Consider the following 16,545-nt stretch of genomic DNA (forward strand, 5'->3'; position numbering starts at 1 on the left):
CTGGCAATCACAGAGGTCAGACGTTTCTTGTAGTTGGCCACCAGGTTTGCACGCATCTCAGGAGGGATTTTGTCCCACTCCTCTTTGCAGATCTTTTCCAAGTCAATAAGGTTTCGAGGCTGACGTTTGGCAACTCGAACCTTCAGCTCCCTGCACAGATGTTCTATGGGATTAAGGTCTGGAGACTGGCTAGGCCACTCCAGGACCTTAATGTGTTTCTTCTTGAGCCACTCCTTTGTTGCCTTGGCCGTGTATTTTGGGTCATTGTCATGCTGGAATACCCATCCACGACCCATTTTCAATGCCCTGGCTGAGGGAAGGAGGTTCTCACCCAAGATTTGACGGTACATGGCTCCGTCCATCGTCCCTTTGATGCGGTGAAGTTGTCCTGTCCCCTTAGCAGAAAAAAACACCCCCAAAACATGTTTCCACCTCCATGTTTGACGGTGGGGATGGTGTTCTTGGGGTCATAGGCAGCATTCCTCCTCCTCCAAACACGGCGAGTTTAGTTGATGCCAAAGAGCTCCAATTTGGTCTCATCTGACCACAACACTTTCACCCAGTTGTCCTCTGAATCATTCAGATGTTCATTGGCAAACTTCAGACGGGCATGTTTATGTGCTTTCTTGAGCAGGGGAACCTTGCGGGCGCTGCAGCATTTCAGTCCTTCACGGCGTAGTGTGTTACCAATTGTTTTCTTGGTGACTATGGTCCCAGCTGCCTTGCGATCATTGACAAGATCCTCCCGTGTAGTTCTGGGCTGATTCCTCACCGTTCTCATGATCATTGCAACTCCACGAGGTGAGATCTTGCATGGAGCCCCAGGCCGAGGGAGATTTACAGTTATTTTGTGTTTCTTCCATTTGCGAATAATCGCACTAACTGTTGTCACCTTCTCACCAAGCTGCTTGGCAATGGTCTTGTAGCCCATTCCAGCCTTGTGTAGGCCTACAATCTTGTCCCTGACATCCTTGGAGAGCTCTTTGGTCTTGGCCATGGTGGAGAGTTTGGAATCTGATTGATTGCTTCTGTAGACAGGTGCCTTGTATACAGGTAACAAGCTGAGATTAGGAGCACTCCCTTTAAGAGTGTGCTCCTAATCTCAGCTCGTTACCTGTATAAAAGACACCTAGGAACCAGAAATCTTTCTGATTGAGAGGGGGTCAAATACTTATTTCCCTCATTAAAATGCAAATCAATATATAACATTTTTGACATGCGTTTTTCTGGATTTTCTTGTTGTTATTCTGTCTCTCACTGTTCAAATAAACCTACCATTAAAATTATAGACTGATCATTTCTTTGTCAGTGGGCAAACGTACAAAATCAGCAGGGGATCAAATACTTTTTTTCCCTCACTGTACATACTCGACTAGTTAATTGGTTGTGCCAAATTTCAGCTGTTTATTTTACCCCTGCAGAATAGCGTTAGAATTTAACACAACTCGACACGTTCCCCAATAGCACCGTGGCCTTAAAAAAGAAAGCATATTCTGGGCGACGTTTCGGCCAATGACCCTCCCACATAGCTCACAACTAATTGGGTACAAGTTTGGGTCATGCATATTGGCTGAAAGGTAGTTGCGTGGGACGGAGGTTTCCGTCATGGGAATTTGGAATGACCACCAGTGTGTCATCCCTGCCCCACCCCCACAGCGCGTTGAACGGGGACACCCTGTGCTTTGTTTGCACAGACGCTGAAGACGCTCTCCTGTACGTACACACACACTGTCCATTTACATACGAGACGCCTATCGCCAAATCACGCTCAGTGCGCGCCAGAATTCGTCACAAGTGCGAGGCTAAGCAGGCGCTGAGCCTGGATAGCTCTTTGGAAGGGTGATCACCACGCACAACTTGCCACGCAGGTGTGACGCTAGCCTATGCTCCCGTGTCTGGGTAGCAAACGGGCAGTGCGGTGACATCCATTTAGTGTACCGTCCCTTTGCGCTACGCAAATCTTGGCGGAACCTCGCGCTGGTCAGCATGGGCAAGAATGGTCAAATATCGCTCAGGGTCCGCACAGGCAGGCGTGACTCTGTAGGCCCTGATCCAGCAGTGGAACGGATCTCTAGTGTGCGCCAGTATACTTCCCACCTTGTACAGTATATATACAGGTTACCACGAAACCAGGTTTTATCTCGTACGAAGAGGAAGACAACACGGCCATATTCACCTCTGTCTTTGGCACGCGGTGTCGTCCGTCCGCTGGAGAGATATCTGTCGGGGGGGGGGGGGGGGATTTTGGCGCAAAGGTATTCAGCGAATGGCAAGAATCCGATGGGAGTAAAAAAAACAGGGCACACAAAACACATGACTTGGCTCGCCCAACGCCTGACCTGGGCCAAACCGTAAAAGCGATTGTAAATATGGTGGATTTACTCTCAAGCACACCGGTGAGCTGAACTCTTAACGAATTGGCTATGTTTTAAGTGACTAACTTTACTCATTGGCTGTGTCGGGTGGTGGCGGGTTTAACGACACATTTATATTCACGTGATCTAACCCCCCCAAAAAAACTGTATTCTGGATTAAAACCGTACCCTGCTTGAACATCAAACCAGCGTTTGGGGTGCACAAATTGAACGTGGTCGTGTTCGTTGAATTAGCCACGAAAACGTTCGTCAACGAGCTGTTTTCGTTTCCTTCAATTCACGAGTTCCACGGTGACCACGGGTTGGATGTCGATCGCCAAACGTGGCGGATGTCTACGACTACACCCAACCAAAAGTTTCGAGAGTAAAGCGTCTGAAATTAAGAGGGCAGACCGATGTCATTCGGCAAGGTTATTTGGAGGAGCCCGGGAAATGGAGAACAACAACAACAACGACCCGGCTGGGAACGCGTCAAAAGCAGCCGACTGGAGCGGCCTCTGCCCGAGGACACTGGCGGCTTGAGTCATCCCGAAGGGGAGAAACCCCGATGATCGGATCTGTCACGGGAATAGTGTCAGCGGGAGGGGCAGTCGTCGTGATATCCTGCAGGCTGTCGTTGTTATTAGACTAAGGCTATGACTAATATGTAACGTTACGAACATTAACTAAGCTAACACTGCGCGACGTGGCTGTTAATTGTACTTAGAACGTGCGCATTTCCAAGAAATGCCACTTTGCTATCCTATCGCTTGCGTGCAGGATTATCTGCGTTTGTCCAGACAACCGCACACAAGTGTGTTTGTCTCGAAGGCGCTGCGCGGGCGGTGTGTGCGCCGAGCCAACAATAGGTGCGGTCCCTCCCTCCTCCTCGAGGCCAGAAAGAAATACGGTCAAGAATGTGGCTCCCTTTAAAGCTAGTGTCCTGAATGAATGCAATTTCCCGAAAGCGTCAGAGTTGTTTTTTTAGTTGATTGCGTTTGGACACGGCTCGGTAACACCGCAGCAGCACCGACTAATTTAGCTGTGAAATCGACGACTCTTAAGATTGCTGGGATACTGACCAAAACACCCGGAACTCGCCCGATCTCATCACATCTCGGAAACTCGGCAAAGCATTGAGCCTGCCTGGTGCATGGATGGGTGACCACCACGCATAAGTAAATCAATACACGGGTGTTTTAGGCGGCAACTGCCGTTTCTGCTGTCTGCTGCGCTGCTGCTGCTACGTTATCGGGCAGAGGACAGTGCAGCTCAATGCATCCTCTAACTCTACTTCCACGGTTCCAACGTCTCTGGCTGACTGGCTCCGTCCGGGACTGTCGGTCGTGGCTGCGTGCCGTCCCAATGCTCTCTCGGAGCCGGGAGCACCTCCGACCTCCGACGCCGCAGCGGTCCACCGGGGGGTCATGTCGCTGTCTTTGGCACACGATGTCCGGTGGTCCCGCTTCCACCGGATGGGAGCCATCTTCGAGAAAGCGAATTAGGGCTGCTCATTTCGATTGCGGAAGATGCGACTCATTCGGCGCTGCTCAGCCCGTGGAGCGAAACGTCGGACACGGATTCGAACCCCAGGAGCTCGGTGTTCCCGGCTCGGCGCTCTGACCTCGAGAGCCACCCGACCACCCAAAGGTTGTTGGTTTACGTGGCTACAGAGAATCAGAATATTTATTTATACTGAGAGGAATCCGATGAGCTATAAAGCTCTTTTTAACAGACGTCCAGTCGGGGCGTGTAACAGTACACAAACACGATAGGAGTGCAAAGTACAAGCAGGGTTAACAAATCGCCCAAACACATACAAATAAAACTAAACCATCCCCATCCTAACCAGACAAAGCCCACTGAGGTATTAATTTATTTTTCAAAAGCGAGCTGGCCACAAATGATAGCTCAACAAAGTGGCTCATCATTTGGACATTTATAGCAGCAAAATAATCTGATAAATCTAAAACGTATATTGCCCCAAGCTTGCATTTGGTGTTGACTAGTAGGCCGGAATTTTACAGTAGATCATCGATTGTCTATTTGGCGGCTTTGGGGATGAAGGGGGTGCTGGATTTTCAAAAACGCCGGATAATCACCACATCATGATTCTTTTTAGCACATTCTAGCACATTAGGTGTTACATTTTTCAGTGTTTTAAATTCGTTGACAATGTTAAATTGGCATGAATAAGCATACAAATAGACACAAATAAATATCCTACTGTGAAACGTTGACGTATTTACTGTAGCGTACTTACCACTCCAATCTCGAAAACTCTGCATGGGGTGATGTGCGTCGTGCCACGACGCACATTGTTTCAGCACAACCACGTGTTTCACGATCACCGGGCTGATGCCGAATCACGTGGACTTTTTTCTTTCCGGATCGCACCGCATTTATCCCGTTTTTATTCCTGTAGTTATCAGTCATGACAAATGTATTTGAGTGCAGTATTTGCGTTGTTTAAGTTGTTTTATGTAGTGTATCACGTACCGTATATAATATTTTACACTCAAATCAAGCGTAGCTACTTTTTTTTAGTCACGCGCGCGGTGCCGATGGCCGGACTGGTGACAGCTTCAGGAGCGGTTTCGCCGGATCGGCCCGGGACCGCCGGATAATGTTGGAAGCCGGATAATCGCACGGCGGATAATCGATGATCAACTGCATATACTTTGTTGAGATTCATTTATTGATCGCCACTTGTTTAACTTTTCTCTATTTCGCGCTCCTGTCGGTTTTTTTTGCAATAGTTTGTTGTTGTTACTTGCTGACCCACCCCGACTGGACATCATCTACGATAAAGAGCGTCCTAGCTCATCAGATTCCTCCCCGCAGTCTAAATAAATAATTATGCTTCCGTTATTACCAACGCGACTCTCTGGCCACCTCAGTTCTCCCCATTGTGCGAGCCGCCTGCTCCAAATCCACGCGGGACTCGACGGTACGAGCAGCCCTGCTTCGTGCGGTCAAACAATCCACCACGACCGACCGCGATCAGGAGGAGGCCTTCATCCAGCGGCGGATTGACGAGGATTAATATCTCACCCAAGAGCGGTTTCGACTTATACCGTGCCTTAGCCGCCCAGGCCCCCGTGATCCCCTGCACCCATAACTAGGGTTCAGCCGGATTTGTGCAGGTCAGGGACCCGGCGCAACCACAACATCCAACATACCCGCAATCGCTACGGCTGTGGCTGCGAGCCAGACGCCACCTACTCCGGTCGATCAGCGACACAGAATGTTCGGTGAGAATTTAAGCAACGATCGTCACCATGAGGGCCCCCCATTGCCTTTGGGTGCTTTCCATTCCGATTTGGCAAGCGATGCTAGATTGCCGAGATAGGTCCCTTCACTTTATAAGAAGAAAACCGAAGGCTGCCATGGTGGCTGTTGCTGTTGATAGTGGTGGCGGTGGAGCGTCTATCCCCGGCTCCGATACGACGCGACCGATCCTCGTGCGTACGCGACAGATCATCCTGAGGACGCGACCGATCCTCGTGCGTACGCGACGCGACCGATCATCATGCGTACGCGACAGATCATCCTGAGGACGCGACCGATCCTCGTGCGTACGCGACGCGACCGATCATAACCGGTCATGGTGGCTCACGGCAGGAGAGCGAGTGGCTAACTGGTGGGTCGACTCAGCCCATCATCGCTCCATCGTGGGGGGGGGGGGGAGATAAGATGTGTACCAGCCTCGGGGGGCCGTAAACACGAGACGAGCACTGACCTCGAAAGTCTCATCGGGGCGGGAGATCGCTTTGACCTTTTGAGACCGCCGCTCCCCCCCCACCTTCGCAGGCAGCTGCGGCCTCCTTCACGATGGCCACCTGCAAGGAAGTGAGCTGCGTCATCCCGCCCGACTTCGGCACGGTGATGTTCCCCGTCATCTACTCCATCGTCTTCATCGTCGGCATCATGGGCAACGTTGTGGCCGCCCTCCTGGTGCGCCTCTACGTCAAGCAGAAGAACGTGCTGGGCGTCTACCTCCTCAACCTGTGCATCTCCGACGTGCTCTACCTCGCGACGCTGCCCGTGTGGATCGCGTACACCTCCAACGAGGAGTCGTGGACGTACGGCGAGGGGGCCTGCAAGGCGGTGGGGTTCTTCTTCTACACCAACAACTACAGCACCATCATCTTCCTGTCGTGCATCGCCCTCGACCGATTCCTCGCCGTCGTCCACCCGCTGCGCTCGCTCGGGCTGCGGCGGATGCGCACCGCGTGGGGCGCCTGCGCCGTCGTCTGGGTCCTCATGCTCGTCACCAACTTGCCCCTGCTGTTGCACCCTCAGCTCTTCAAGGACAGCCACAGCCGCTCGCTCTGCTACGAGCGTTACCCGATGGAGCACTGGGTAGCGCAGCTCTCCTACTTCCGTGTGTTCGTCGCCTTCCTGCTGCCCTTCATCATCACCGTCATCTGCTACGGCTACATCATCCGCACGGTGCACCGCTGCGCCTCCGTCGAGCGCCGGCGCAAGCGCAAGATCATCTGCCTCGTTGTCGTCATCATCACCATCTTCGTGGTCTCCTTCCTGCCGTACCACGTGCTGCTGCTGGTGCGTGCCATCGCCAGCGATGTGACGGAGGGCTGCAGCTGCGATTTCGAGATCAAGGTGCGCAAGGCGTATCGCGTCGCCTTCGCGCTCACCTGCCTAAACAGCGCGCTCGACCCCTTCCTCAACATCTTCGTGTCGGAGAACTTCCGCGAGGACCTGCGCAAGGCCATGGCCCCGCTGCGGGCCTGCCTGCGCGCCGCCACCCGCGGCAGGTGGCCGCAGGAGCCCCTGCGGCGACAGTCGGCCACCACGGGTACTGGCACCGTGCGCAACTCGAGGGTTCCGCTGTTCAAGACGTCCCTGAACCAGGGCTCCGCCACCACGACGGTGCTGTAGCGTCGGCGCCGTAGCGGCGGTGCAGTGGTAGCGGCCAGGCAGGTTGCGCGGACGTTGCGCGAACGTCGACGGGTAACGTCACGATCGTTACCGCTTCCAAAGCGCACGGCGGCTAGGTGCGGGAAGCCATCGGCAGGTTGCCGCACGGGCCGATCGCAAACAGTATGGCACGCAACGCCGACTAGTTAATCAGTGCCAACACGAAATATAAAACTAGTTGTTTTTTTTTACAAAGCAGGAGAGAACACCACTACCACGTGACCACATGACCCCCCCCCCACAAACAAATTGTTTTTGTGCAGTGGTGAATGGGGGGGGGAGGAGGAGGCCGGGAGTGACAAGCCATGTGCTCGTGTCCTCCTTCGATATTCTTCCTTCACGCGTGACAAACCCCCCCCTCCCACCACCACAATAAATTTGAATTCATCCCCGCGCACCGCTGCTTCTCTGCGAGCGTTCCGAATCGTCGGATCTCGCGCCGCGTGACGCCGATAATCACGATCCGGATGAACGTGTGGAGAGATTAATCTTTTTTAATGATGTTATCTCCGTGCACCGCTTACGGAGAGGCGTCAACATCTTACAACGTTCGCGATAAAACTCTCTCATCCTGGGCCGATGTGAACCACTTTGCTCGCGTTCTTACTGTGTTCAGCATTTTGTACATATATCTTTTTATTCTTTAACTTGTCCATTGAGCTAATCATATTACTAAGTTCTTGACCAAAACTGAGAGTTAGCCCATCAAGGGCTGGAGCGAGTATCGGCACCGCCTAAAGTAGCTCATCCACCGTTCATAAGCACCCGTATATATATTTTTTTGTTTGTAAATGAAAGAGCGCATCACCTAATAGCTACGCCCTTTATAAGTGGTTGTCACGGACTTCACTGCGTATTGGTCCCCACGTGAAAGGAAATTGGAAGGAGCGATGTCATTGCGATATATGATAATAGGTTTTTCTCCTTTTTTCCGGCAACAAAACAGTTGTGTTAAGATGTTAAAACACCAAACTGAAATCTTTCACGATGAATCATGTCTGCATTAACCGCAATGCTTGTGGTCAGAATGCAAACAACAACAACAACAAAATACTCTGATGATATATGCATTGTCCTTGCATATATTATCAGAGTATGTTTTTTGTTTGTTTGCATAATTGTCGCCCGTTGGGGAAGACGAAGGCGGTCCCTGCAGGTCCGTCGGCACGTGACTTGCGTACGAATCCCACCTGGGGCGATCGTCACTCTCGTCGCTGCGGCCAGGGGCGGAGCCAGGATTTCAGACCGGGGTGACATTCAACAATTTTTTTAATTTCAAGAATGATTTAGAGAGAGTCAGGCTGTTGAACTAGACGCCATCGGTTGGCGACACACTCTGACAATGCAGTTGCACGGAGTCCGCCAGACCGAGTGTCGTACACTTACACACGCAGAATGTCACCCCCACTGTCACCCCCCACCCACCACCCCTGGCTCCGCCCCTGGCTGCGGCCCTGCAGGAGGAGCCCCTCCCTCCGTCGAGTGAGGGGCTCCTTCTGCCGACAGTGCCGCGAGAAAGGCGATTGCAGGGCTGCTGCACCCTGGCCAAGAGAGATTCTCCCACGAGGGTGTTTTTTCAGACAACCTCGGAAGCTCTAGGTTTGCATGATATATAAGTTAGTGACGTGAATTGAGCTGAAAACATTGCAATTACATCTCCGGCGTGTTCAACATTTATACATCTTGTTTACAAAATAAATTGTAAGATTTCCACAAAATACCAAAAGACAATTGTAAAAATTAATTTTGACTTGACCTACGGAAGTCCTGTGTGTAAAACTGTGGCGACTACTGTTGGCGGTTCTCAGAACAACGCACCCAACAAAGATCGATCAGCAACACGCTTCCCGTGGCTTTGATACCGACCCTGACGCCTGCTGTATATTTGGAGTTTGCGTGTCTCTCTCCCCGTGGTCGCGTGGATATTTTTCCGGGCCCTCCGGTTTTGCCCTCCACATTTGGAATCAACATCGTGCGTTTAAGAGTATTTGGCTGCTATGAATTTCCACGCGATGATAAGCCACTTCCTTCGAGGTATCATTTGTAACAGCCAGGCCGCCTCTGAAAAAGAGTTATATAGGAGCTCAGTGGGCGTTACTACCTGGTAAAATGAAAAAAAACGGTTTAATAGTTGATTTCAAAGTGACTCCACCAGTCCGAATTCCAGGGGCCTCTATGGGGAATTCCACAGCCAGAGCGTTGGTCTCGCAGCGCCGCCACCAACACCGTTATGATGCCCGCGGGGTTTTTTTTAAGTTTTTTTGTTTTGTGGTCAGGGCCAGAAGCCACTTACCGCGTAGCCGGAAACCTCTCAGCCCCCCCCCCACCCCTGCCCTGCGCTGGTGGCCAGGTGGTCAGACAACGCGGGAGAGTAGCAACACGCTGCTGCAAGGTTACAAGGCGTCGCGCGCTCTTCACGGAACCGCAGAACTTAAATGGAGATAGAGGGGGGCAAAACACGTGGGGGGCTGGTGGGGGGGTGCTTATTGGGTCCACCGCTGTGGGTTGTTTTATGCAATCGTTGTTGCTGCGACTGTGCACCGCGTGCCTCCGCCACGCACTGCGTGCTGCTGTGCCGCACGTCCTGTTGTAAATTGTGAACTGAATCTCGCTCGAGGCGTTTCGTTTTGCGCGTTTCCTGGGCTTGGGCGCGCGAGAGTACGAACGGACGCGGCGACCCGAGATCGATTCCACGCGCACGGCCAGCGTCGGGGACGAACATCTGAGCCGGTCCCGGGCCTCCCCTAGGTCGACTCGGCCTCAAATGAGCACCTGGCGCGGTGGTGTGTAAACATCGCCACTCGGCAGACAAAGGCGATCGGACGTGGGGCTGGCCATCCACCCTCTCCTTGTGCCGTCTCAACCTTGATAGACGCCGCTCGCCAACAGCCCTTGCCCCAGAACTCTGTCGAGGCTATACGGGACTAAGTGGGGGTGGTGGGGGGGGTTCTGTCTCTGTACGTGCGTGCGATTGTCACCCTTTTACAGCGATAGTCGGAACAAATGCGCGCGCTACGTAGCAGCAGCACTGTTGCCAACTGACCCCCACCTCTTATTAGCGACTCGCACGGGGTGAGGGCAGCCGTGTACGCACGGAGGCGTAAGCAGCGATTCTAGGTATGCGGTACGGGATTTCCCTGTGTTTACTGGAGCTGCCGCCACCGTGAGGGTGGGCGGAATGGGTTTGCAGCTCCTCTCTGTGGACGCGACTCGAGATCCAGAGAGGTCGCCAATTCGATTTCATCTTCCGGCGCGGTGGTCGAAAGCAAGGGGCCGTCCATAAATGACGTCACGCACCTAGGGGGGGGGGGTCAGACATTTGTGACGATGTGTGACGAGGGGGGGGGGGTTGAGAAATTTGACGTCACATCAAAATGCGCAACTTTAAATAAATACTTAATGAAATAGACTTTTTTAATAAATGTTTTCTCCTACAACATCAGAGTGCAGCGCCACATTAAATACTACAACCTTGTCAGTGCCTAGCTTTATACTACAACCTTGTCAGTGCCTAGCTTTATACTACAACCTTGTCAGTGCCTAGCTCTATACTACAACCTTCTCAGTTTCTAGCTTTATACTACAGCCTTGTCAGTGTCTAGCTGTATACTACAGCCTTGTCAGTGTCTAGCTTTATACTACAGCCTTGTCAGTGCCTAGCTCTATACTACAACATTGTCAGTGTCTAGCTCTATACTACAACATTGTCAGTGTCTAGCTCTATACTACAACATTGTCAGTGTCTAGCTCTATACTACAACATTGTCAGTGTCTAGCTCTATACTACAACCTTGTCAGTGCCTAGCTTTATACTACAACCTTGTCAGTGTCTAGCTTTATACTACAACCTTGTCAGTGTCTAGCTCTATACTACAACCTTGTCAGTGCCTAGCGTTATGCTACAAACTTGTCAGTGTCTAGCTTTATACTACAACCTTGTCAGTGTCTAGCTTTATACAACAACATCGTCAGTGCCTAGCTCTATACTACAACCTTGTCAGTGCCTAGCTCTATACTACAGCCTTGTCAGTGTCTAGCTTTATACTACAGCCTTGTCAGTGCCTAGCTCTATACTACAACCTTGTCAGTTTCTAGCTTTATACTACAGCCTTGTCAGTGTCTAGCTCTATACTTCAACCTTGTCAGTTTCTAGCTTTATACTACAACCTTGTCAGTGCCTAGCTTTATACTACAGCCTTGTCAGTGTCTAGCTTTAGACTACAACCTTGTCAGTGTCTAGCTTTATACTACAGCCTTGTCAGTGTCTAGCTCTATACTACAACCTTGTCAGTGTCTAGCTCTATACTACAACATTGTCAGTGTCTAGCTCTATACTACAACCTTGTCAGTGCCTAGCGTTATGCTACAACCTTGTCAGTGTCTAGCTTTATACTACAACCTTGTCAGTGTCTAGCTTTATACTACAACCTTGTCAGTGTCTAGCTTTATACTACAACCTTGTCAGTGTCTAGCTCTATACTACAACCTTGTCAGTGCCTAGCTTTATACTACAACCTTGTCAGTGTCTAGCTTTATACTACAACCTTGTCAGTGTCTAGCTCTATACTACAACCTTGTCAGTGTCTAGCTTTATACTACAACATTGTCAGTGTCTAGCTCTATACTACAACCTTGTCAGTGTCTAGCTCTATACTACAACCTTGTCAGTGTCTAGCTTTATACTACAACCTTGTCAGTGTCTAGCTTTATACTACAACCTTGTCAGTGTCTAGCTCTATACTACAACCTTGTCAGTGTCTAGCTCTATACTACAACATCGTCAGTGCCTAGCTCTATACTACAACCTTGTCAGTGCCTAGCTCTATACTACAGCCTTGTCAGTGTCTAGCTTTATACTACAACCTTGTCAGTGCCTGGTTTATACTACAACCTTGTCAGTGTCTAGCTCTATACTACAACCTTGTCAGTGTCTAGCTTTATACTACAACATCGTCAGTGTCTAGCTCTATACTACAACCTTGTCAGTGTCTAGCTTTATACTACAACCTTGTCAGTGTCTAGTTTTATACTACAACCTTGTTGGTGCCTAGCTTTATACTACAGCCTTGTCAGTGTCTAGCTCTATACTACAACCTTGTCAGTGTCTAGCTTTATACTACAACCTTGTCAGTGCCTAGCTTTATACTACAACCTTGTCAGTGTCTAGCTTTATACTACAGCCTTGTCAGTGCCTAGCTCTATACTACAACCTTGTCAGTGTCTAGCTCTATACTACAACCTTGTCAGTGTCTAGCTTTATACTACAACCTTGTCAGTGTCTAGCTTTATACTACAACCTTGTCAGTGTCTAGCTCTATACTACAACCTTGTCAGTGTCTAGCTCTATACTACAACCTTGTCAGTGTCTAGCTTTATACTACAACCTTGTCAGTGTCTAGCTCTATACTACAACCTTGTCAGTGTCTAGCTTTATACTACAACCTTGTCAGTGTCTAGCTTTATACTACAACCTTGTCAGTGTCTAGCTCTATACTACAAACTTGTTGGTGCCTAGCTCTATACTACAACCTTGTCAGTGTCTAGCTTTATACTACAACCTTGTCAGTGTCTAGCTCTATACTACAACCTTGTCAGTGTCTAGCTTTATACTACAACCTTGTCAGTGTCTAGCTTTATACTACAACCTTGTCAGTGTCTAGCTTTATACTACAACCTTGTCAGTGTCTAGCTCTATACTACAACCTCGTCAGTGCCTAGCTTTATACTACAACCTTGTCAGTGTCTAGCTCTATACTACAGCCTTGTCAGTGTCTAGCTTTATACTACAACCTTGTCAGTGTCTAGCTCTATACTACAACCTTGTCAGTGTCTAGCTCTATACTACAACCTTGTCATTGTCTAGCTCTATACTACAACCTTGTCAGTGTCTAGCTTTATACTACAACCTCGTCAGTGTCTAGCTTTTTACTACAACCTTGTCAGTGTCTAGCTTTATACTACAGCCTTGTCAGTGTCTAGCTCTATACTACAACCTTGTCAGTGTCTAGCTCTATACTACAACCTTGTCAGTGTCTAGCTCTATACTACAACCTTGTCAGTGTCTAGCTTTATACTACAGCCTTGTCAGTGTCTAGCTCTATACTACAACCTTGTCAGTGTCTAGCTCTATACTACAACCTTGTCAGTGTCTAGCTCTATACTACAACCTTGTCAGTGTCTAGCTCTATACTACAGCCTTGTCAGTGTCTAGCTTTATACTACAACCTTGTCAGTGTCTAGCTTTATACTACAGCCTTGTCAGTGTCTAGCTTTATACTACAACCTTGTCAGTGTCTAGCTCTATACTACAACCTTGTCAGTGTCTAGCTCTATACTACAACATTGTCAGTGTCTAGCTTTATACTACAACCTTGTCAGTGTCTAGCTTTATACTACAACCTTGTCAGTGCCTAGCTTTATACTACAACCTTGTCAGTGCCTAGCTTTATACTACAGCCTTGTCAGTGTCTAGCTTTATACTACAGCCTTGTCAGTGTCTAGCTCTATACTACAACCTTGTCAGTGTCTAGCTCTATACTACAACCTTGTCAGTGTCTAGCTTTATACTACAACCTTGTCAGTGTCTAGCTTTATACTACAACCTTGTCAGTGTCTAGCTCTATACTACAACCTTGTCAGTGTCTAGCTCTATACTACAACCTTGTCATTGTCTAGCTCTATACTACAACCTTGTCAGTGTCTAGCTCTATACTACAACCTTGTCAGTGTCTAGCTTTATACTACAACATTGTCAGTGTCTAGCTTTATACTACAACCTTGTCAGTGTCTAGCTTTATACTACAACCTTGTCAGTGTCTAGCTCTATACTACAACCTTGTCAGTGTCTAGCTCTATACTACAACCTTGTCAGTGTCTAGCTCTATACTACAACCTTGTCAGTGTCTAGCTTTATACTACAACATTGTCAGTGTCTAGCTCTATACTACAACCTTGTCAGTGTCTAGCTTTATACTACAACCTTGTCAGTGTCTAGCTTTATACTACAGCCTTGTCAGTGTCTAGCTTTATACTACAACCTTGTCAGTGTCTAGCTTTATACTACAACCTTGTCAGTGTCTAGCTTTATACTACAACCTTGTCAGTGTCTAGCTCTATACTACAACCTTGTCAGTGTCTAGCTTTAAACTACAACCTTGTCAGTGCCTAGCTTTATACTACAACCTTGTCAGTGTCTAGCTTTATACTACAACCTTGTCAGTGTCTAGCTCTATACTACAGCCTTGTTGGTGCCTAGCTTTATACTACAACCTTGTCAGTGTCTAGCTTTATACTACAACCTTGTCAGTGTCTAGCTTTATACTACAGCCTTGTTGGTGCCTAGCTTTATACTACAACCTCGTCAGTGTCTAGCTTTATACTACAACCTTGTCAGTGTCTAGCTTTATACTACAACCTTGTCAGTGTCTAGCTCTATACTACAACCTTGTCAGTGTCTAGCTTTATACTACAACCTTGTCAGTGTCTAGCTCTATACTACAACCTTGTCAGTGTCTAGCTCTATACTACAACCTTGTCAGTGCCTAGCTTTATACTACGACCTTGTCAGTGTCTAGCTTTATACTACAACCTTGTCAGTGTCTAGCTTTATACTACAGCCTTGTCAGTGTCTAGCTCAATACTACAACCTTGTCAGTGTCTAGCTCTATACTACAACCTTGTCAGTGTCTAGCTTTATACTACAACCTTGTCAGTGTCTAGCTCTATACTACAACCTTGTCAGTGTCTAGCTCTATACTACAACCTTGTCAGTGTCTAGCTCTATACTACAACCTTGTCAGTGTCTAGCTTTATACTACAACCTTGTCAGTGTCTAGCTCTATACTACAGCCTTGTCAGTGTCTAGCTCTATACTACAACCTTGTCAGTGTCTAGCTCTATACCACAACCTTGTCAGTGTCTAGCTCTATACTACAACCTTGTCAGTGTCTAGCTCTATACTACAACCTTGTCAGTGTCTAGCTCTATACTACAACCTTGTCAGTGCCTAGCTAACCTTGTCAGTGTCTAGCTTTATACTACAACCTTGTCAGTGTCTAGCTCTATACTACAACCTTGTCAGTGTCTAGCTCTATACTACAACCTTGTCAGTGTCTAGCTCTATACTACAACCTTGTCAGTGCCTAGCTAACCTTGTCAGTGTCTAGCTTTATACTACAACCTTGTCAGTGTCTAGCTTTATACTACAGCCTTGTCAGTGTCTAGCTTTATACTACAACCTTGTCAGTGTCTAGCTCTATACTACAACCTTGTCAGTGTCTAGCTCTATACTACAACATTGTCAGTGTCTAGCTTTATACTACAACCTTGTCAGTGTCTAGCTTTATACTACAACCTTGTCAGTGCCTAGCTTTATACTACAACCTTGTCAGTGCCTAGCTTTATACTACAGCCTTGTCAGTGTCTAGCTTTATACTACAGCCTTGTCAGTGTCTAGCTCTATACTACAACCTTGTCAGTGTCTAGCTCTATACTACAACCTTGTCAGTGTCTAGCTTTATACTACAACCTTGTCAGTGTCTAGCTTTATACTACAACCTTGTCAGTGTCTAGCTCTATACAACAACCTTGTCAGTGTCTAGCTCTATACTACAACCTTGTCATTGTCTAGCTCTATACTACAACCTTGTCAGTGTCTAGCTCTATACTACAACCTTGTCAGTGTCTAGCTTTATACTACAACATTGTCAGTGTCTAGCTTTATACTACAACCTTGTCAGTGTCTAGCTTTATACTACAACCTTGTCAGTGTCTAGCTCTATACTACAACCTTGTCAGTGTCTAGCTCTATACTACAACCTTGTCAGTGTCTAGCTCTATACTACAACCTTGTCAGTGTCTAGCTTTATACTACAACATTGTCAGTGTCTAGCTCTATACTACAACCTTGTCAGTGTCTAGCTTTATACTACAACCTTGTCAGTGTCCAGCTTTATACTACAGCCTTGTCAGTGTCTAGCTTTATACTACAACCTTGTCAGTGTCTAGCTTTATACTACAACCTTGTCAGTGTCTAGCTTTATACTACAACCTTGTCAGTGTCTAGCTATATACTACAACCTTGTCAGTGTCTAGCTTTATACTACAACCTTGTCAGTGCCTAGCTTTATACTACAACCTTGTCAGTGTCTAGCTTTATACTACAACCTTGTCAGTGTCTAGCTCTATAGTACAGCCTTGTTGGTGCCTAGCTTTATACTACAACCTTGTCAGTGTCTAGCTTTATACT

General features: G+C 48.2%; 1 protein-coding gene across 1 annotated transcript; it reads left to right on the forward strand.

The window, feature by feature from the left end:
- The first annotated feature begins 43 nt into the window (after positions 1-43).
- On the forward strand, positions 44-15,722 carry LOC142929739 (G-protein coupled receptor 4-like). Its single transcript, XM_076071496.1, has 2 exons — positions 44-1,713; positions 6,168-15,722. Exon 2 carries the CDS (start codon positions 6,189-6,191, stop codon positions 7,257-7,259), a length of 1,071 nt encoding a protein of 356 aa, XP_075927611.1. The 5' UTR covers positions 44-1,713; positions 6,168-6,188; the 3' UTR covers positions 7,260-15,722.
- Positions 15,723-16,545: the final 823 nt, after the last annotated feature.

This window comes from Petromyzon marinus, chromosome 33 (genome assembly GCF_048934315.1).
Source record: "Petromyzon marinus isolate PM22_M1 ecotype Great Lakes invasive population chromosome 33, UKy_Petmar_22M1.pri1.0, whole genome shotgun sequence".
Classification (NCBI taxonomy): domain Eukaryota; kingdom Metazoa; phylum Chordata; class Hyperoartia; order Petromyzontiformes; family Petromyzontidae; genus Petromyzon; species Petromyzon marinus.

Bases quoted from the DNA above. Each gene is read 5' to 3' on its own strand.
- LOC142929739 (XM_076071496.1), top strand. From the start codon at position 6,189: ATGGCCACCTGCAAGGAAGTGAGCTGCGTCATCCCGCCCGACTTCGGC.